General features: G+C 44.2%; 2 protein-coding genes across 2 annotated transcripts in view; one reads left to right on the top strand and one right to left on the bottom strand.

Annotated features, from left to right (window-relative positions):
• The window catches only part of CEP83 (centrosomal protein 83), a 138483-nt gene extending 136332 nt beyond the window's left edge, over window positions 1–2151 (top strand). Inside the window, exons 17-18 of the transcript XR_010663047.1 lie at window positions 37–189; window positions 1353–2151. The gene's annotated coding sequence lies outside the window, so the exon portion shown is untranslated. The remainder of the gene's footprint in view (window positions 1–36; window positions 190–1352) is intronic.
• PLXNC1 (plexin C1) overlaps window positions 2126–22383 on the bottom strand; it is a 150150-nt gene continuing 129892 nt past the window's right edge. The window contains exons 24-31 of the mRNA XM_065934213.1: window positions 13004–13058; window positions 10619–10650; window positions 10414–10521; window positions 9070–9233; window positions 7251–7398; window positions 3513–3653; window positions 3355–3429; window positions 2126–2261 (exon numbers count right to left, since the gene is read on the bottom strand). Coding sequence (XP_065790285.1) covers window positions 2157–2261; window positions 3355–3429; window positions 3513–3653; window positions 7251–7398; window positions 9070–9233; window positions 10414–10521; window positions 10619–10650; window positions 13004–13058 — 828 coding nt within the window. The 3' untranslated portion in view covers window positions 2126–2156. The remainder of the gene's footprint in view (window positions 2262–3354; window positions 3430–3512; window positions 3654–7250; window positions 7399–9069; window positions 9234–10413; window positions 10522–10618; window positions 10651–13003; window positions 13059–22383) is intronic.

Below are 22383 nucleotides of genomic sequence, written 5' to 3'. Positions count from 1 at the left end.
TTTGCCATTTGTTTCTCTGGTTGCTGTTTAATATAGACCCAGTGACTGATTGTCTTCAGCACACATCTAATTTGGCCATGTACTGCGTTTGGCTAACGTGATCCAAAATGTGATCCAGATAGTGCTTTTCACTGGAGGATTGACAGACACGCTACACACATTAGTGAATCTTCACACCACCTCAGTGAGGTAGGTTAGAAATATTATACAGAAATTGAGGCACAAAGAGGTAAGTGACTTGCCCAAACTTCCCAGCAGCACAGTCCCTGGAAAAGGAGGTAAATCTCCACACAGGATTCATGTGCCAGAGAGCCGGACAGGGACACCCTCATGTAGCATTTAGTAAATACTGAGATAAAGCTGTAGCTGATCCTTTGAGATTTCTTAGCATTTCTGTACCCTAAAGAGGGGAAGTCTTTTGGGCAACTCTCCTACCCTTGGCTCTCAACTCTCCTGCTGTTCTCCTATGAATGCCTTCACATCAAGACTGCAGCAGCCTTAGAGGGGGACAAGACCTTTCTCATAAAGAACCTCTGTGGCAGGATTTTTGAGGTGTGTCCATTGGAAAGACAGTGGTCAGAAGTGACAGGACTGGAAAGGCGCCTATAGGGCAATAAAATGCTTATTTTCTCTGATCAGTTTGTTGAGGTCTCATCTCTCACTCTTTACCAGATAGTGAGAACCAAAAAGAGCTGCATTCATTTAAGATAAATGTACTTCTAAATCCTGCTCATAGATTGTTGTGATTATAAGGAATGTATGATCAATGTTTTATTTGCTACTTGAAAATTTTCCTTTCCTCAATCTGGGATTTGGAGCACCAAGGGTAAAGGTGCCACAAAGAAAGTTTAAGAGTTGCCAATTAAACTTTTTACTTCTGGTTTAATAGAAGGAAAACACAGTGGTATTAAAATTGGTCATGAGCAGCAAAAATTCAGGAATAAAAAATCAGCAATAAAAAGACTACAATATAACTAGATAGGGAATTCTTTTTTAAAAAAAGGCATGAATAAAACAGGTATTCTTAACTCTTTCTCTTGTGAGGAATACTTTCAAAAAGTACATAGTAAGACTAAGATACCAAGTTGTATACTAATATTTTTCAGGCCATGGGCCTCAAATATATATATTCATATATAATACTCCAGTGTGAACAGCAATTTCATGAAATGTAAAATGTATTTTTTTAAATCACACACAAGTATTTATAACCACAGGGTTCACCAGAAGTCTAAAGCAAGGAGATAGTAGTATAGAAATGTAGGATTAGGGGACGGAGTTACTCTTCCATTGATAGTTCTGATCAAAGTTCTTAGAAATAAGCTAATGATTTTTTTTTTTTTTAACAATAGCCAACACGTCTACTATTGAATACATTTAACATGGAAAAATAAAAAGAAGAAAAAGTAGGTACTTTAAAGTGTCTGGGTAAGATGCTGTCACATTTTAATGACGCCTACTCCCCCTCCTTGCTTTAGAGCTCTCTAGTGAATTGGAGGTGAGTTTGATGGAGTACAGTCGGTGACCACTGAAAAACACGAGCCCTTTCAACAATGTTGCAACACTGTTAGTTTTTGGTTTAAAAACACACACACACACACACACTCACAAATGCTAAGTGTACACACTACCAAATTCTGCGGTCAGCTTTTCCAAGAACTACTGGGGAAAAGTCTCAAAGCTGCAGATCCTCGAGGTTGCCCTCACACCCCCACCTTGTCTCCAAATGACTCATTTCACATTTTGTTTTGATCATTAGCAATGTCCCTTGTCTGCAGAGGTGCAGTGTAGTCACAAGTGCTACATAGCTGTAGTTTTCAAACAAAACCACTTATATCATTGTGCTTAAGTGGAGAGTGTAGTTAAACAATACTGACCCTTGCTTACTGGCCCTGTATTCTCTGTAAACAAGGAGGCTGTTTGCAACAACCACTTCAGCTCTATTTACAGAAGGGTTCCCACAGTACACACACAGGCACACGGGTTGATATGCTTTCTAAAAGCTGTGCATGTGCCTTGGTCTCTTAAAAATAAGACAGTGCTCAAAGTGGAACCTATGTGCAAACTGAAATTTACAACACAGAGTAGCTCAAGCAGCCATTTTGCTCCCAAGTCATGTGAAGAACTTTACCAGATTAAGCCAGGCCCCAGAGTGCTTACATCCACTTGCATTTCTTCTTTTCATCAAATAAGACTTTTACATGCAAGAGTTGTTTCTGAGCTTCTTCCAGCCCTCGTTCTCTTTCTAGTTTATTTAGAATCTGTTGACAATTAGAACAGTTATTTTAGATATTGTGGTTTTAGCATTACAATTCTGTTTTTTTGCATTCCTGATGCTGTGAGTGGTAAATCTGTATGAAACAGATGCCAAGATTTTCTTCGATCATTTACATACTCACTTTGTAAGTTGTTTTGCTAAGTCATTATCACAGGATCAACAACACTTCGGCTTAAAATAGAAACTCGCAAGAAACACCGAACTACTTGCTTACAAATATGGGGCCAGAATTCCAAGGCCCTGTTTTATGCATTATGTCACAGCCATTCCAAGCACAGCAAGCATTCCTGGGCAGCCAACATGCAGGCAAGTATTTCTTCTTAAATGCAGCAGGCAGGGGGCATCCTGGTCAGAGATGTCTACCTCCCTTCCCCTCCCCTCCCCTCCCCTCCCAATGCTTCCCTTCTAACCCCTGACCCCTGGAAAGAGGGATGCTTATCATGTTTAAGGAACTCATTGCCTCTACCCTACCTTAGTGCTTCACTTGATCTTCAAGTAGCAAATGGAATTGGTGAGCTATTCTCACCATTGACATGGATAGCCTGTCCCAGCATGACTGAGTGGGGGGGAATCAGGGAAGGGGGAATTAACATATATTTGGAAACAGCGCATCTGATAACTGTGTCTGTGTGAATTCCCAAAGAAAAAAATCCAGATTAAGGAGAATTAATCATAAAGGAGAATGGTTTATTGAAATAGTTGCTTAAGTTAGAAATATGTCATACTTTAACTACTGAATACAGACTCTAGGCGATTTAACAAGCTTTGCCTTCATTTTAGCAGATTACAATCAAGCATAAGCAGGCCCCTTTTATTAGGACCACTACTTACTCATCAAAGTTAACTGTGTCAATAGGCCCCATTAAGTCAAATGGCTGGTCCAAAGGTGGGCAGCCACACGCAGGGTCTGGCTTGGTGCCAGGATCCCGCATCTCAGACAGGCTTCCTGGCCTCCCTTTCTGGCCACATGGGATGCCAGAGCCATCCTGAGACCTACAGGATGCTTTATAACCAAATTCTGGTGGCTGATTCGTATCTGTTTTTTGTTTTTTTTTTAATGTTATTTAAAATCTTACCTCATCAAAATATTTTATGATGTATTTGTAGATTTCTGTCAAGGCCACTTCTTCATTAAATTCATTTTCATGTTTCTTAAAGAAAGAAAGCCTTGTTGAGAGATTCTGAAATGGCTTAAGTACCCAAATATAATCTTATTTCTACTTTCTAACAATACCTTAGATTCCTGAGTTAAGAATTCTTCCATCTCTGAAGATGACAAAGGAGGCAAATCCCTGATTGCTTTGTAATAAGACTTTACTTCCTCTTTGTAGGTTGGGATATCCTTGGCATAGAGAAGTTTATTAGTTGGTGCTTCCTGAAAAAAAGCAGCAACCACCAAGAGTTTAAAAAACCATCAGGAATTTATAGCAGTACCAATGTAGCTGAACCTCCACCACTATTCTTATCTCCTGGTAACAAGTCTTCTTCATGCAGTAGGCCTTCATAAATGTTATTGACTGAATGACTGACTGCTATCCAGATAGTTCTGGTGAGTCACTGTTATTTTCAGGCAGATTAAATGCTAATATATTCTGCCTTCCTCTCATAAAAGAACTAAAATTATTATTTTTGCATGATTTTGAGTTACTGTAACAATGGAACTTATTTCAATCATAGTTCATCACTAATAGTTGTAAAAAGCCTGAATTAAAGCATTTGCTCTCATCCTCACCCACCAGTGAATTTTGGCATTTATAAAAGGTTTGATTGTAGGTCTGATTGAGCCCTTTATATAACCATGAACGTGGTAAGTAATTGGCAATGGCAGATTTTTCTGCTTTTTCCTATCTTATTAGATTATAAAAATCTTTCAGTGTTCTCAAGAAAGAGCATGGTCATTAATATTGGTGGCTCTGATGTCTTGATTTTGGAAAAATTCCCTGGTAGTTTGAATGTTTTTGTGTAATTTTAACTGACGTTAAAATGCAAGTGAAGATTTTTTTTTTAAGTTATAATTTTGACAGAATTAACATGTCAAAGAAAAATCATAGCCAGTATAGAAAAGAGACAGAAAAATTTATTCAAGCCAGCCTGAGGATTATGACCTAGGAGAGCGCCTCTCAGAAAGATCTGAGGACTGTTCTCAAGAAGTAAGGGGGGGTGGGGCCTGCATACATGTGATTTTGGGGAAGGGGGCTGTGCAATCAATCACACACTGCTATTTGTGAGGAACAGATATCTTAATGGTTTTAGTGCATTTCTAAGTATGGGAAGATTCAAGAAACTGAGTTCATGAAATTTTCTCCTGAAAATAACTAACCAAAGGCTAGCCAGTCTTCCCCGAGTGCAAACGGCCTCATCCTGATCTTTGGCCTGAATTCCTTTCAGGTGTGTCGTAACAGGTCAGCAACTGCAGTGGGATGATGGGCAACATTATTTTGCAATGTTCTCCCTTTCAGACTTAACTTTCCCCAGTGTTGGGGAGGCATTTCATGAGCAGGAATGCTCATTCTCAGGTCAGACGAGGATTTCATTGATAGGCCACTCACTGTGCTGTTACTGAACAAGGTAGGCCCTATTAACGGCAGCCAAAAGCCTCTGGACTGCCTGTCTTACTAGACTCTCATGGTCCAGGAAATGGTTTCTTCCTGTTGCTTCTTCCCACATCTAGAATTACACTGTTACAATAATTGATACTTGGTCAAATTGTTTTAAGTCATCTAGTCACCATTTTTATTGGAGGTTCAGTCATATATTTGGTAATGCACAAGATACAAATAATGTAGGAACATTAATAATTAACATTAATAAAGTATTTAAACTAAGAGCTTCCATTATGTGCAGCCCAGTATCTCCCCAGGTCATCTGACCAATCGCTATCTTTAAGGGAAATACTATGTTGGCACTGTATATAAAGTTCACCAAAGTAGACTGTACATACACAGTGTGTGGTGGGTCATTGTGACCCCTTACAGGGCTTAGAGAGGAATACTATCTTCTAAGGAGTTACATAGCTAGTGCCAGAAGAATAATGGGTCTTCACGGTTTAGTGGGTACTTCTGCCATTGGAGAGTGCTGATAAATGCAGAATGTAGGTGTACAGTGCACACTAGAGGGGAGCGAGGAGGCCCACACAGGCAAACATTTTGCTTAAATTTTTCTTGTTCTAAAATATGAATTTTTATTTATATCACTATTCATATCACTACTCAGGGAAGATAGGTGAGTTAATGCTAGGGCCAGCGCCCCAGTACTTTTTTAAATGTATTGATGGCTTGAAGGAGGCCTGGACTGAGATATTTTTTCACCTGTCAAGTTTAGAACCTACAACTCTTGTGATCCTTCAAAGTTTTATTTAGCCAGGCACTGTGGGTAGGCACTGAATGAAAACCAATCAGTGCCTGCCCTTAAGCTTACAATCTAAGATCAGTAATTAGTAGCAGTGTAGCACAAAGAGGAGGACATAGAGTTAGATGTATGATAAGACCTGTAACCTCTCATCATCAATTCCTCATCTAGAAAATGAGGGTAATGGTAATTGTTGTGGTTCTTGTGAGAACTGAATTATGCCAAGAACATAGTAATCAATAAACAGCCATTTTTAGTATGGATAACTGTGTTTCAGTGTATTGCACGCTAGGGAGAACTTTACTGGTCAAAATTAGCACATGGGAAATGCATCAGGGGAACATTCACAGAGTAAGTATATTTAGACTAAATCTGAGGCGCCTCATACATTTTCTGGTACACATTAGAAAATCACATTTGTTGAATGAATGAGTAGGGTTTTACTAGACAGAGGTAACAGGAAAGGGATGAACAAATTGATGTGAAAAGAAGCTCATGGTTAAGTCTGGGAAAACTAAAAGCTGCAGCATAAAACATAGGTAGATGGATTGGGGAAGAAAATGAGGAGGCCAGAAAAGAGACTTGAAGCCCAGTGGGAAAGGGCTATGTGGCACTGAAGATTTTATCTGGTAGGTAATGGGAAATATTTACAGTGTTTAAGCAGGAATCTGACAGGATCAGAGTTTTGTTTTAGGAAGCCTGAGACACAGTGGAAGGGGGACAGCAGGAGCCAGGACAGCAGTTAGCAGGCAGCTATGGCAGGGGAGGGACGGAAGTGAGTAGTAACCAACTAGAGACAGGTGGGAGGAAGGAGGAGACGACAATGCTGAGGATTTTACCTTGAGAGGCTATAGGCAGTGCTAGGAAAATACAAGTCAAAAACAAATTTGGTTTCTAGAAATAGTGACGATAGTGAGTCTGGATTTAGACTTGGAGTCTGAGGCACCTATGACATGTCCATCACACTTCATTCCAGGCACTCTGAACATTCTTCCATCAAAGACCCACTGCTCAGCATGAAAAAATTTCTAAACTCATTAGGTACAGATATTGCTCAGTTTATTATGGAGTACTTGGGTTAAGACCAAAACATCTCTTTCAGAGTTTCCTCTGTATTTTTATCTTTTCTTGCCTTATAGATTTTTTGCTCAGCAAAGAACACCATAGAACAATATTGATTTGATTATAAAATGACAAAACAGAGGTATTAGAAACCTCAGGCAAGATTTTCTTCCCCATAAGAAATTTGTTATAATCAAATAGATGCTTTTAGGTATATTCAGATGGAATTAACATAGGCAAATTTCAATAATTACATACTCTGGGTTCATAGTTTAGTAGCATCTATATTAGCATCTACATAAGATTTTTCTAGGAAACAAAAGCTAAAGGTTTTCACAGGCAGAGTTCTGTAGTAGGATGGAAATAATCCATTTTGGTTTTCACTTAAACTAGATTAAAAATAGAGATAAATGAGCAATTTTATAGAAAAGCAGGTGTTCAGTGACCATCATTTACTTTTTCTTTTTAGCTGATGTCGTGTGTTACTTGAATGTTTACAAAGAAGACAGAGTGCCTCAGACTCACAGAAACACATACAGGAAATCCTAAAGCTGGGCCTTACCTTCCCAAGTTGCTGCTCCGTGAGGGAAAACGCGTCCATGAATGCCTGGGCGATCACTGACAGACAGCCATCTATGTGTGGTGTCTTCTTAATGTCAAAGACAAACTGAGGGTTCTTCAGGATGTTTACCCAGAAGCGAAGAGGAAGGCTGTTCCGAGAGAGAGAGACCTCTTTTCAAGTACAGCCTTTCATGTGAGGCAGATGCTGTGTTTATCACAGTTTGTAAATGGGTGTTTTTGTCCTTGTTACTGAAGTATGCAAGTCTGCCTTGCCAAATATACCAAGCAACAGATGGCAGCGTCACTCAGAACAAGAAAGGGTTAAACTGTCAGAGTTCCTGAAAGGGTGGCCTGGAGAAGTCTGAAACTGGCCACTGACAAAACAAGAATCTTCTCCACCAGAAATTTGTCAATTATATTAGATAATGGTTACCAGTGAGAACATCTCATCGGACCTCTTCTCACCCCCTCTAAGTGCTGTACCCTGGCCTAAGCCACCATCATCTCTCACCAGGATTATTACCCGCCAGCTCTCAACAGTTAATTCTCCCCCAAGGACCAGCAACCCTCTGAAGACGGAATCAGGTTCTTGTCTTTCCACTGCAGCTCTCCATCCCCTTGGAGAAAGCCCTGCATGATCTAGGCCTGGTCCTCATCGACTGTGCTTCACCTTACGCACCCCAGCTCCACCAGGCAAGCTTGTGCTGCAGGGCTTCATCCGTCTTCCTGAAACTGTCTTGCCCCAGACAGTCTCAGGGTTAATGCCTCTTTTCAAGACCTGACTCAAATATGTCCACCAGGCCTCTGACCACCCTGTCCTATTAGTCTGTTTTTTCCCTCATTCTCTGCATTAATATTGCCTTCTAATATACAATTTATCTATTAAAATACAACCTCTGTGAGAACATGGATTTCTGTCTCTTACTTTACCTTCAACGCCTAACAGTACCTGATACATAGTTGGTACTCAGATATTTGGGTATGGTCTTGGGAGTCACTCAGAGTCCTCTGGCCTAGCTAGCTGTCGCCATCAGAGGGGCTGCTGGGCCTTTCAGCAGCTCTGCTGTCCTGACTAGTGCCCTTGGTCACACGCTACAGTCTGCCCAGTGAGATGGCAGGGCCTAGGAAGCCAAGGCTAGAGCAAAGGGCAGGAGGGAGCCACAGTAGACACTTAAGGTAGGCCTGGAGCTTTTAATACTTATTTAAAATGGTCTGGCTAACCTCAGTGCTTAGAAGGGCTTGAGCTTGCACTGAGAAGTTCTGTTACATAATAACTGAGTCTCATTCAGCTTATGCACAAAGTAATTGAATAAGAGGTAATGAGTTATGTTTCTTTAGTGAGGAGAAATTTTAATTTGGATACCTTGCCTCAGCTCAAGGTAAAGTATTAAAACATAATCCTTTGACTAATTCTCATGGCATATGACCACATAAAAGCAGAAATTTATACAACAGACAGCTTGGAAACTGCTAAGTGATGAATCCTCTGAGAGACAAATTTAAGACTCTTCTCTAATGTAAAACTGATAAAACCACAAAATATTAATTTCTCATCATTTACTGGTCAAGCTAAACTTGTTTAAAGTAATAAAAATAATAGAGTTTATTTACCTTGCCCTAAAGAATAGGATTCTCAGCACAGGAATCATTTTTATTTAAAAACAGTACCTACCAGTAAGAAATTGCTTTGACATGATAGCTTGCCAAGCCAAAAAATTCAAATATAGGGATAATCCTTCTGTAACTATCCATGCCCTTCTTTTAGTTAAGATTCTGTCCCAGATTCTTAAAAGTCGGTAATCACCTATTATTGTTCCCACCTGTTTGTTTTCCAAATATGTACAACATCAGGATCTGTGATTTTTTTGTTTTCAGCCTGGGCATCCAAAAAGTCAAAAAAGTATTTTATAGCAAACGGGGCTCTGCTGTTGGGTAAACTCCAAATGCTTCTAAAAAGTTTTTCAAGCACAGAGTGAATTGCCACCTGAAAGATAGAACACATCAGACTTGGAAGATTAAAGAGAAAATAGGATAGTGGTTTTTGAATATATGATGAAAAATGAAATCCAAGTTCAGAGATAATGATGTACAAAACAGAAAAACAAGCTGAACAGAAAGTATGTACAGTTGTCAAATAAGGCCAGCACTCAGTGTTTAAGACAAAGGTCTTAAAAATCCATGCCCAGGTTTAGATCGGGTGCATAAGCTTCTTGCTGATAATGACATTGTTTAGGCAACAGGGAGGCTGTCTTTGAAACTGCTAGCAGTTGAAATGTCAGTTATAGGGCTGTATACATAAACCAAGAAGCCCCAGATGTTTGGCTTTTGTTAGTTATGTTCAGCCTGGAAAAACTCAAATGATGTTGCTTGGTTCCCAGAATTTTTCCTGTTGCATATATTTCCATCATAGGGTTTTATTGTGTACTTTCCAGAGCATCTGACTGTTTTATAAAAAACAAGTAGAGCTCTGTGGGACAGATGAGAAAAGCCAAGAGATTCTGGCTGTCCTCTACCCACCAAACAAGTCTAATATATTTGTTTAAGCTCCAAGCAGACTCTCTGCTATAATCTGAAGACACATGCCCAGCAGAAAACTAGGACCAGGTGTAGATAATAGCACTTATATTGCTAGTCATTTCAGGAAAAAATGGATCACTACAGACTTCTGTTTAATCCCACTAAAAACTAGATAAAGGAAAATTTGCTCCCAATTTGGTATTCCTATTCCACTGGCTTTTAAAACATCTGACACTTTTATATGTGAACAGAATTCTTAATTTTTAAAATGACCACCCCCCCTTTTCATTTTATTTGCAATTTAAAGAGGGAGTTTTATTGCTCATCTATAGTAACAAGTAAACAAAAAGGAATAATTATGCTGTCAACCTAAAAAATAACAGTGCAGCGGCGGGTTAAGGGCTTGGGAACAACATTAAATCCCTGACTGAAGATGCTGTGGTAGAAATTTGTAAAGTGCTTTATCTTTGCAGTTTGTGAGGAAGAAGAAGAAGGGGGTAGGAAGTGTTTACAATTTAAACTTTCGTTTTGCTTTGCTAGAAGGCACAAGGGATTTGTAACATTTTCACACTTCAGTGGAAATTAAGTCAAACACATCATACACCCCCAAGGTAGCCGTAAAAGCGCTCCCAGAATGGCAAGTGTACCTTGGTGGACAGCAGCTTTGTCAGATACATTTCTTTTACTTTGAACTTGTGCTTCCCTCGATGTCTCTTTCCCTGCACATCTTGGAACGCTTCCGAATCTGGTAAAATCTAAAGGGAAGACAGCAGAAGCAGCGTTACCCGAGGAGACGCGCTGTGCTGCAGAAGGCATCCGATTCAGCGGGAGCACAAGCAAGCCTGAACTCACCAAGTGGCAGTGATCTTCCGAGTATTCCACATCTGAGCGCCGCGGAAAGAGGGAGAGAAACAGTGCATTAAAAACCACCACAGGCTAATGGCCTTCCCATAAGATGCCCCACGTGTGCGAGAAACAGAACAGTTCCTTGAGCCCTCCCACCCGAGCTTCTCTTAGCGACATTCCGCACGCCCCCCCTACCCCCGCGTCTTACGACCTTAGGAACAGTGTGAAGACAGGATGGGCCAGGGACTGGAGTTGTCCCTGGAAGTGTTGAAGCAGAGGCTGAACCATCCCTTGGGGGTGGGGTAGGCGAGGTTCAGTTCTCATTCATTTAACAAATAGAGCTGGATCACCTACTGTATGCCAGGGGCTACTAAGCAGACAGCAATGAATAAAGACCTAGCTCTCACCTAAAGGAATTCACATCCTAGCCACTGAGAGACTTCTACTAATTACACAATTAGCTGTTTAATTTACTTGTGATAAGGATTGTGGAGAATTATATGCTAGGAAAGTATCTAACAAGGCACGGACCTAATCAGCGAGGTTCTCTGAGGAGGGATGCTGGAGCTGGACCTAAATGAACGGACAGTGATCACGCAGGACCAAATGGGGAGAAGGGTGGGTGCAAATGCCCTGAGGTGGAAAGGAAAGGTGACCTCTTCTAGGATCTGAGAGAAGGGCAGCCAGGCGGAGGTCACAGAGGGAGTGATGGAGCAGCACAAAGCGGACAGTCTGAGAAGAAATGTGGCTGAAAAGGAAGTGGCAAACACGGGAAGGAGGAAGCAAGGCAGTTGGGTTTTGTTTTGAAGACGAGAGAGACTAGAACACCTTAAAATGCTGGTGGAAAACTATAGTAGTGGGGACGCAAAGCCCAGGTGGAAACAGGATTTGGCTGGGGGGAAGGGCAGCCCTGACGCGTCTGGGGAGCCAGGAGAAGGGACTGGCAGATGCAGGGAGAGAGGGAGAGAGGGTGGGAGGGCGGGGTGGTGCTGGCTATTGAAGGCATTCTGACCTCTGTTTTCTCTGTGAGGTACTGAGTGAAGTCACCTGCTGATAGGGAAGCCTGTGGGGATCAGAGGAGAGAACCTGGGGTCAGAGGGAACAGTCAGCTGTCTGGAGAAGCACAAACGGGAACAGGGTGCGTTGAGCGTCCAGATCCAGATGGGAATTTATAGCGACTGAGCTGTGCTGTTGCAGACCTCTCCCACGTGGTGGCCCAGCCTCAGGTTCAGCAAAGGGGAGCAGTGGGGTTCACCAGGGGACTGGCTGGGATGTTCACAGAGAGGGTGATGAAAGGACAGAGGGGCAAGGGTTTTGGAGAGTAAGGAGGGAGTGGACATGGAGGAAGCAGAGGTGCTGACCACCTTTAAGGCCCATGAAGTGATCCAAATGCAAGATCTCTAAATAACAAGCTCTCAAAAGACTATAGTATTTGAAGCCTAAAATACACAGCTCCGCCACTTATTACAGCATAAGGACACCACCCCCCCCCCCCCAACCCCAGACCAGAAGGACAGCCGCCCACTGCAAGATGGCTTCTCTCAATATAGCTTGACTTGGGAGTAGATGGGGGCTTGGGAGGTGGGGATGTCCTACAACCTACCAAGGGGTGTCCTACAAGCTTCCCAGTCATCCTAACCGTTTCACTGGGAGCCCTGCATTCCTCACTTGCATGCACCAGGTGTTGGGTCCTATCAGGCTGCTCCTACCACTGAATCCAGGAATAGGGAAGCCCCGCCTCCAGCTGTGTGTGTGTGAACAGGCCCTGTTGGTGAGGCCCAGAACCTCTCTGAGGGCCGAGGAGGGCTGACTGTCTTGGCTTGGATAGAATTTCTCTAGAGAGAGGCCCGGCATAGACCTCAGGATTTTCTCAAGGCACTGTCGCAGTGTTTTCCTGCCCCTAGGCTATCAGGGACATAGAAGAGAGTTTAGAGATTGGCTGATTAACTTTGCCCACAAAGCTCCCTCTGTCCTTGGTCCATCAGTAGGAGCTTTGGACTAAGTGAATTATCTTGTTTGTTCAGAGCTTGCAGGGCTGTGTGATAATCTGCAGGCTTCCCTCAGTTTGCCAGGAGGATGCCCTCTGTCAGCCCCCATCCTATTGAGGAGTTGGAAAAGAGCTGCGATGGCTAAGATTCTGCCCTGTGTTTAGGGGTGGTTAATGATAGCAACTTCCTCAGTGCCAGGCAGTCACAGCAACCACTGTTGACTGTTTCCTGTCCCCCTTTGCAGAGCTCGCATTCTTAGGACCAGAAACAGATCAAAATGGCTTTCCTCCAATCAGAGAATTGCACAGCAACAACTCAATCTCATCTTTGTGACAGTACATCTGAGAGGCAAAAAGCAATACTTTATAGACGGAGAACAAAAGGTTAACATTGTGTTGGTTACCTGAAGTAAAATTTGCTATCTTCTTAAAGACTTTTATAGTGGATCCATTTGATATCTGAAAGCAAAGATAAAAAATAGATGAGTTTTCAAAATTTAATGTAGTTCTCAACTTCACTCAGGAATTAGATGGCTGGATGGATCTTACATTCTCTCCCTTATTCAATCAAATATTTATTAAGAATTCCTATGTTCTGAGCGTTGCAGGCTGGGGCTGCAGTGATGAGCAAGACAGTGTCTCTGCCCTCTAGGAGCTTGTGGTTTTGTGAAGGAGGCGGGCAAGGGGAGGAGTCGACTGTGTTGGGGGCAGCCCTGTCTCTTGGGAGTAGGGACTGTTTAGACCACTTTCTTCTTTTGAAGGGGGGATTCCTACTATATAAAGAAATGCTGAAACAAGTTTTCAGAAACTGGCCTGGTGGCTACCCTATGAAAGAGCAATATCACATTTAGGTATATACATGTGCATATCCGGAGGGTAAACTTTTAAGTGCCGCAAACTGGCATTTACAACCCCAATATCCATCAACAGTAGAATGAATAAAGAGCTTGGGGTATATTCATAAAACAGGTTATGATAAGACAATGACAACGAGCAAAGTACTGCTCCATGCCACATGGATGAACCTCATAGTGATACTGGTGAACCAAAATCCTGACAAAATGGAATGCACACTGTGTGGTTCCATTCACATTTAACTTAAAAAAAAATAACAAAAACAAAAAAACCCAGTCAAAACTATGATTTAAATGTTTGGAGAAGAGAAAGTGGCGATTAGGAGAGTCCATGAGGGGGCATCTGTGCTGCCCATAACGCTCTATTTCTTGATCTGAGTGGGAGTTGTAAGATAGGCTCACTTTGTGATAATCCATCCAGCAAGACACTTATAATTTGTCCTCTTTTTTTGCAGGTCTCTATCTTTTTAAAAGAAGCTTGTAAAAATCGTAAAACTGCATACACTTTTAAATAAAAACTTTAAAATTCAAAACTTTAAAATTTAAACATGACTTATAGGAATGTTCTTGTATTAAGTGTACAACTCAAGTGTGTTCACTTCAGTATATACCTGTGTAGCCACCACCCACAGTAAGATACAAATTATATTTCAAGGTTCCAAGAAGTACCCCTATTATGCCTCTCAATCAATAACCACCCCGTCCTCACCCAGGGGTGATCACTTTTCTGACTTCCATCACCACTGTTTAGTTCTATCTGTTGTTGAACTTCATGTACATGGAATCATTCAGCGTACAATTGTGTCTAGCTTCTTAGGGTCAATATAAGGTCTATCACGTTTATATTTATCTGCATTGTTACAGCTACCAGCAGTTTATCCTTTTAAAAGAATTATTATTCTAGTGAATGAACACACTACAAAAATATTCCCATACAATAAAAGTAAAGAAGTACTGACACATGCTACAACATGAATGGATCTCAAAAACATGGTTAAGTGAAAGAAGTCGGTCACAAAAGATCATGTATTATACAATCATAATTTGTCCAGAATGGGCACATTTGTACAAACAGAAGGTAGATTACTAGTTGCCTTTGGAGGAATAAAGAGTGACTCTTAATGAGTTCAAGGTTTCTATTTGAAGTAATGAAAATGTTTTAAAATTAGATTGTGGTGACAATTGCACAACTCCACAAATGTTCCCAAGAACCCACTGAACCACTTTCACTTTGAAAAGGTGACCTTTATGATATACAAATTATATCCCAACACAGCTGTTTTCAAAAACTGTCATGGATTTTAAATGTATGCATTTGACAAATGCTTTCACCATACTGATGTGATTTCAACCCTGATGTGTAGGCTCTTTTGGAGATAACATCAAGAGTTCTGAGGGATGAGAAACTTTGGGGACCATGGAACCCTTGGTGTAACCCTTCCTCACACTTAACCAGAGGAAGAAGGGCCCATCAGGCCAAGGGGGCCTAGATGCTAAGAGAAAGAGGGCAGGCTTTGCTCGCTGGAAAAGTAAATTGTTCTGAGGGGCTGGTCCACAGAAATACTAGACAAAGGGGCCGTGGAGAAGCGACAGGACGGGGATACCCAAATCCTCACTTTTATTCTGGGATGTGACTGGAGGCTTAACCCTGTCATTTCTGAACATTGTCATCAGCCAACTGATTGTCCCCTGCACTTGAAAGCTCCAAGGCTGTTCTGAATTCTAATATTAATTTGGACCTGGCCTCCCTCCATTTGGAAAAAAAGTAAAAACTTAGAATGTTTCTGGCCTGTGGCAAGTTGGTTATCAGAATGTACAAACCAGCTCAGCAAACACCAAAGGATTAAAGCCTAATCTCTCGAAGGTTGTCCCCATGGGGAAGGAACATGAGCGCCGGCCCTGGAGTAGGCCCCTGAGCACAGGGTCCAGCCAGTCACTAAGTCTAGACCAGAAGCCTCCAACTACTGGTGCTCCCGACACCTCGTGGGGGAAGGGGGCCCTGGGCAGGGCTGGTGGGGGCCTCCTGGCCTCCTCAGAGTGTCTTATGCATGGATTCTAAACTCGTACTGAGCTCCTGGACCCTGCTGCTATTAACAAACATCCTCTCCTTTCCCCTTGAGCCATTCATTGTTTTCTGGCTGATTTTTCAATTCTCCTCCATTTCTGATGCAATTAAAGTCAACGCTCTGTGCAGGCACCCCCTTAGCAATACTCAGACACCGAGTTTATGAGAATGTCTGAACATCATTACAAAATCCCTCCCCATGAAGAGCTGGATATGCTCTGTTTCTAAGCCAATAAACACCTTTGTTATAAAAGGAAGCTGGTGATTCATTCTGGGTAATTGTCAAAGAATGAATCCCAAATGGATCCCGTTGTGTGTTGAGCCAATACTCTGCTACTGTCAGATGCTTTGTTTTGCCAAAAGCGAGCACCCTTACTCTATAATCACAAACACCACGGATGGGCTTTCCGATAAGGAGCACAGCCAAAAGTTCAAATGTCTTTTCGAGAGCTGGCAATGACTCGCTGCTGGCACGGTGCTCAGGCATTAAGACAGCGCAGACGCAGCTTGTACTGGGGAAATTTTACTCTGAAATTATCTCCTGAGAGCAAGTGTAAAAGCATTTTATTAGAGGATGAGTTGTGTGTGTGTGAGCATGTATGTGTGCGAGGGTATGTCTAACTTTCACAGAGGCTCTAGGGCTGGCACATTTTTCCCTCCACGTGACACGTTAACACTGTTCTAAAGACAGAAAACTAGTTTAGTTACAGATGTTTGTTGGGGGTGGGTGGTAAAGGGTTCCACTTTCGGTTTTGCACAAAAGTCAGCTGCTGCCGAATGAAGGACAGAAATGCCATTTTGAAAAGTGCCACAGAATTCAAGGTGTTAAATATATGATTTTGTTTGTTATATCTGAGGAGCTCCAAATGCTTTCCTAAGAGTGGCTCGTTAATCCTCCCATACTCCTGTGAGGCTGGGAGCGTTCTCTGGGCCCCTACTTTAGGCATGAAAAACAAATTAAATCAAAGAAAGATTAATGTCACTAGATGGATCTGTGACAGGAATGTTTCTCCAGCCCAGAGCAGAGTTGGTATACACAGCAATTTCACATTAAATTCCTTCCAGTCTCATGGTGCTTGAAGATTCAAATGACATCAAAGTCCTACCCCTCCAATGAAGGTAACTGGTCCTCACTGGAATGAGGCAAAGATGACTGCAGACTTTTCTACCATCGGAATTAGGAGCTGAGACCACACAGGGAGAGATGGACCCATGTCATCAATTTAAAGTTGCTTCGGGACTTCCCTGGCGGTCCACTGTGGCAAATCCACCAGCCAGTGCAGAGGACATGGGTTTGAACCCCTGGTCTGGGAAGGTCCCACATGCTGGAGGGCAACTAAGCCCAGGTGCCACAAATACTGAGCCCATATTCTAAACCCCACAAGTCATAACTACTGAGCCCATGTGCTGCAATGACTGAAGCCTGCGCACCTGGAGCCTGTGCTCTGCAACAGGGGCCACTGCAATGAGAAGCCTGTGCACCACAACGAAGAGGAGTCCCTGCTCGCTGCACCTAGAGAAAGTCTGCACGTAGAAACGAAGATCCAGCTCAGCCAAAAATACAGAAATCAATAACTAAATCTTAAGGTACACTGAACTAAAGCTCATCAAATGGGGACTGGTCACTAAATGGGGACTAGTTCATCTAGTGAAAGCTATGGTTTCTCCAGTAGTCATGTATGGATATGAGAGTTGGACCATAAAGAAAGCTGAGTGCCAAAGAATGGATGCTTTTGAACTGTGGTGTTGGAGAAGACTCTTGAGAGTCCCTTGGACTGCAAGGAGATCCAACCAGTCCATCCTAAAGCAGATCAGTCCCGAGTGTTCATTTAGAAGGACTGATGCTGAAGCTGAAGCTCCAATCCTTTGGCCACCTGATGCAAAGAACTGACTCAGGGAAAAGACCCTGATGCTGGGAAAGATTGAAGGCAGGAGGAAAAGGGGACAACAGAGGATGAAATGGTTGTATGGCATCACTGACTCGATGGACATGAGTTTGAGCAAGTTCTGGGAGTTGGTGATGGACAGGGAAGGCTGGTGTGCTGCAGTCCATGGGGTCACAAAGAGTCAGACACGACTGAGTGACTGAACTGGACTGAGTCACTAAAGAACACCTTTAAAAAAATAAAATGAGGTTGCTTCTGAAATAAAAGCAATACACCCTCAAATTATAAGTGAAGGTGAGATTTCTTTGTGGTAAAATACTGTCTTAATGCCACAAGTTGATGATTATACCATAAAAACAGATTTTCTAGAAATATAAGGTTGAACTTAACCTGATGAAACTATTTTGAAAGTAAAAAATGGTCAAATGTTGGCAATTTCTTTCTTTCCTTTTTTTTTCTTTTTAAATGTCTTTTTTTTTTTTTTTGGCCACACTGCAAGACATGTGGGATCTTAGTTCCCCAACCAGGGATCAAACTTGGGTTCCCTACGATGGAAGCAGGATGTCTTAACCACTAGTGGTTGTTGCTCAGTTGCTTGATCGTGTCTGACTCTTTGGAACCCCATGGACTGCAGCATGTCAGGCTTCCCTGTCCTTCACTATCTCCTGGAGTTTGCTCACATTCATGCCTGTGGAGTTGCTGATGCTAACCATCTCATTCTCTGCTGCCCCCTTCTCCTTTTGCCTTAACCACCAGGCTGCCAGGGAAGGCCAAGACAGTATCAATTTCAAATGGCTGGTCCAAGAGGAAAGCTGGAACTTTAGCCTCAGAATTTTATGGAAAATTATGAGTAGGGTCTGAACCACAATTACATTTTCTCTTTAAGTCTAAAAACACAATAGTCACTACAAAGCTCCATGTGGAAACCCTTACTGGCATCTCTCATTCCTAAAATGGTATTTTGTGAAAACAGAACCCTATTCAACTAACGTTGTCCCAGCAACCACTCATCTATACTGCTCTCCCGCCTTCCCCTCAGCTCTTCTCACTGACATCCCAAGGCTGGAGGCAGACGAAAAAGGAATCTATTTTCTTTCTCAGAGCCCAAGCGATAACCTTGCTCAGTCCTTCAAGAGAGGAGGCTCAGGGCTCAGCAGAGCATCTGGAAGGGGCCATTAGAACGTTCTCAACAGACACATCACATCACCCAAGATGCTCCCGCCACCCAGGACAGAGATCTGGAGGGTTCCTGACACTAGTGACAATGACAACAGAGGTCCGGCTTCTTTCTGGTGTGCTTGGGATCAGCCCTGGGCCAGACACAAAGCCGCTTTGAGGACGGCGGGAGCCCCGAGCTAGTCCTCGAGGCGGGAGCCTGGGCTCCACCAGTGAGCGTACGATGAGGAGCCTAAGCTCCCCAGGCTTTTGTTGCGCTGGAGTTGTCAGCCCTTGGATACCTGAAAGAGGCTTCCCTCTGATGAGGGTAAACTTCTGTCGCCTTCGAGGAGTATTGGCCTTAAAGGATATCAAAAAAGGATCAGACATAAGGAAGCATTCTGATAAACTCACAGACGTGAGATTCAGCGTAAGATCTGAAGAGAAGTCACCCTTTTGAATTTGACATCAGAGAAGATGACTACCAGAATTTCTCCTAAGCTCTCCAGTCAGGCTGCTTCAGAGGCTAGGAACGTGGGCTGCAAGCCCGGCTCTGAGCAAGGTGACCCCTCTGGCGCTGAGCAGAGGCACAGCCTCTGTGCAATCCCTTTTTCATCTGCTTCCAGCCTTGGGGCATCAGTGAGGAGAGTTATGGGAGTGTGGCCAAGTTTCTTAGCCTCCCTGGGCCTCGGGATGGGAATAATGACAGTGTCTATCTCACCGGGCTACAAAGAGGATGAAGCAGCTACTGTTCGTGAAAGCTCCTAGAACAGTGCCCAGCACACTAAAAGCTTTCCACTTTTCTGGTAAATAAGAATCTAAAGTCATCCGTGCTATACGAGACCCTTAGAGACAGTCCAAAGATGGAGCCCACAGCCTGTGCCACAGATGGCAAACCTCACCAGAATGCCCACTGACCTTGGGGACGTTCCTCTGAACTTTAAATGTCAGGTGAGTGACAACTCTGGTGTTAGCAGTGGCCACTGGACCACCGGCACGCTCCCGTTAGGAAGAACGTTCTTCAGCAACACGTTGGTTAAACGTCTCTTCTGCCCTCAAAACCTCACAGCTCAGAACGAGAGGTGTGATCTGTAGAGCAGATTTCCTGCCGGACACAACACCTGTCCTGCAAACTTGATGCCACCCAGCGGCTGGATGTGGGTGCAGTGAGAGGTCACACGGCAGGGGCGGGGGCAGCTGCAGCAAGCCTGGACCGGGAGAGAGCATCCTGCCGCAGTCACATGGGACCAGCGATCTCACACCCTCTACAGGCTCACACAGTCACCCGCGTTGGCTCCAGAGCATAGCACCGTCCCCCTCGTAGTAAACACACACAGTGGGCAATAGTGAAGGAGGCATTCGGGAGGGTCTAATGATAGGCGAGAAGATGCCTCTGGCTTCATGGGTTTGTAAAGGTGTCACTCTGCCTCTTGTCTGCACAGGACTCAAAGACTGGAGCAGGAATTTCTGCTCTTTCGTGTTCACCCGATAGAGAACGAGGGTAATACACACAGGCTGTGTGGACATCGATCATGTCTATGCCCTCCAGCAGGGCTGGGCATCAGCTGCCACTGTCGTCAGTCGCTGCCACCGTTGTGCAAAGCGACCCGACACCCAGGGCGGGCAAGGATGCCATCCTGCTGGTGAGAGGGCACTGCTGGTATTTTGGGGCTCCGGAGGCTGCATCGGACCCATGAGATGCTATGTTCTCGTTGCACCATCATATCCCTTCCAGAAACTGGTTCTTCAAGTACACGGACAGTAAATCATTCGGAGGAGACCAGCTACACTCTATTTGCCCTGAGGACAGAACAAGGCGAGAGAGGCTCACACTCCAGCAGCAGGGACTTTGTTTAGATAGGAGGAGGAACTGGCCTTCGCTACAGATTAACTCGAAAACCTCACTAATTTGGGCTAATTGGAGGGAGGTGAGTCTGAATCACTTAAGACTCCGAGTGAGATCCTATTTTTAAATGAAATATAGTTTTTCGCTTTCAAGCACTTACAGTGACTCAAACGAGAGCGCTTTAGTAAATGAATAAGAGTGATAATTAGCGCCCTGTCTCTTTGGAGGGAAATGTAAGTGTTCTAGGAGAAAATTTTTCTTTAATGAAAGGGCAAACGCAAGCTTCAGCTCAGCCCTGTCAAATGATTCCAGATTTTGACTGTGCTGTGAAGCGGGTGTAGATTTAGGAGGCTGGATCGTCTCTGAAAACCAGGGCATGTGGGATGGTCCAGGCACAGAGAGCATGCGGCCGTTGACCTCCCCAGTTTCCTTCAAGCTCTCTGCGTTTATTTGCCTTACGGCTTAGCTCTTTAAACGTAAGGAGAATCCTTTAAGCCCTTCTGTCCTAGTCTTGTCATTTATTACCACCATGTGGCAACGCTAGGGTATGAGGCCAATAAATCATTGGGACGGGAAGTGACTACAGGCCAGATTAATTTCATTATCATCCTTAAGCAGATCGGGGTCTAGCACGGCTGTGTCTGCAGTGAAGACTGATGTCCCCTCTCTCCTGACAGTCCTCCCCTCACCTTGCAGACAGCGGGCGTGGATCTCCCCTTTCCCGGCTGGAGTGTCTCGTCCTGCCTTGCCCTCTTCGTCCAGTAAGCGGCCACACCCCCTCCTTTGGGGCCCACTGCCTGCCACACGGTGGCCAGGGGGCACCCAGAAGCCTGACCAGGGCGGGCCGGCCCTCCCTGCACAGCTGAGCAAGGCCAGCATGTGGCTCAAGACACCAAAGGAGGGCCTTGGGGGCTGTGTTTCTGGCAAACTTGCCCAGACAAGCCCACCACCCAGAAACAGGAGGAGGAGACAGCAGCGGGGTGCAGCTCTCAAACGCAGACTGAAGGCGGAATGAGCCTGATTCTAATTTTCCCAGCCCTTAGATTTCCTCTGGAGCAGCGCTTCTCCAAACGTGGCCCACCGATAGGAAGAGGTACTTCCAGAAAGTTCCTTGAACTTTATAGAATTTTTAAAAACCCTACAGGCGCCGCAGCTCTTGGCAAGATGATACCAAGGTTGGAAAGTCTAAGATGCAGAAGGTTGAGGACAGGGACAAACTGTTAGCCTGGCACATTCTCTGCGGGTCGCCCTCCAGTAAAAGCTGCAGGGGCAACACCCACCCAGGGATTACCCAAAGCAACAATTTCTCACCCGGCTCTGAGACCTGCTCAGCCAAAGAGCCCAAGGCTGAGGGGGTCCTCTGCTCCCGGCGGTTGTCCAGGAAACTCTGGCAAAGATCGGTCTCAGATTCTGTCTGGGTGAGGGGAGTGCCCGCCCCAAAGGCCTTCTTGGTGCAGACACGTCTCCATGGGATTTCAGCCCTGAAAGACGGGGCGCTACTCTCCAAGGGCCTGGGAAGCTGCTCCCCTGCTTCTCCAGCTCTGCAAGGGCATCTGCGCATCTACCCAGCCATCCCCATGCCTTCCTGACCACCCTCCCCCCAGTATCTCCCCCACTCACACAGCTCACGGCTTGTACCTTCCGCCCATCTCTGAATTCATCTGCTTGCCTCATTTTCCAGAGCCACAGTGTCATTCCTGGTCAACATCATTCCTCACCCGAAATCCTTTAAAGAGCCTCCCCGTTTCCCCGTTGGCACCTCCTATATCCATGCTCCACACACAGCAACAGTCATTTCCTGAGACACAAATTTCTCCTGCTTAAGATCCTCCCATGGTGTCCCACTGTGCTGGGCACAACATCCAGACTGGACGAAGCTGCGGGGCCTGCGCGGTCTGCACTTCCCCGCTCCCCTCCCTCCCACTTCTCTGCCTTTCTACTGTGAGAAGCCATCCTGTACTGGTTAAGCTATGGGCCC

The sequence above is a fragment of the Muntiacus reevesi genome, chromosome 4, assembly GCF_963930625.1.
Source record: "Muntiacus reevesi chromosome 4, mMunRee1.1, whole genome shotgun sequence".
NCBI lineage: Eukaryota > Metazoa > Chordata > Mammalia > Artiodactyla > Cervidae > Muntiacus > Muntiacus reevesi.
The sequence above is the reverse complement of the archived record's forward strand: the minus strand, read 5'-3'. Positions and strand labels throughout refer to the sequence as shown.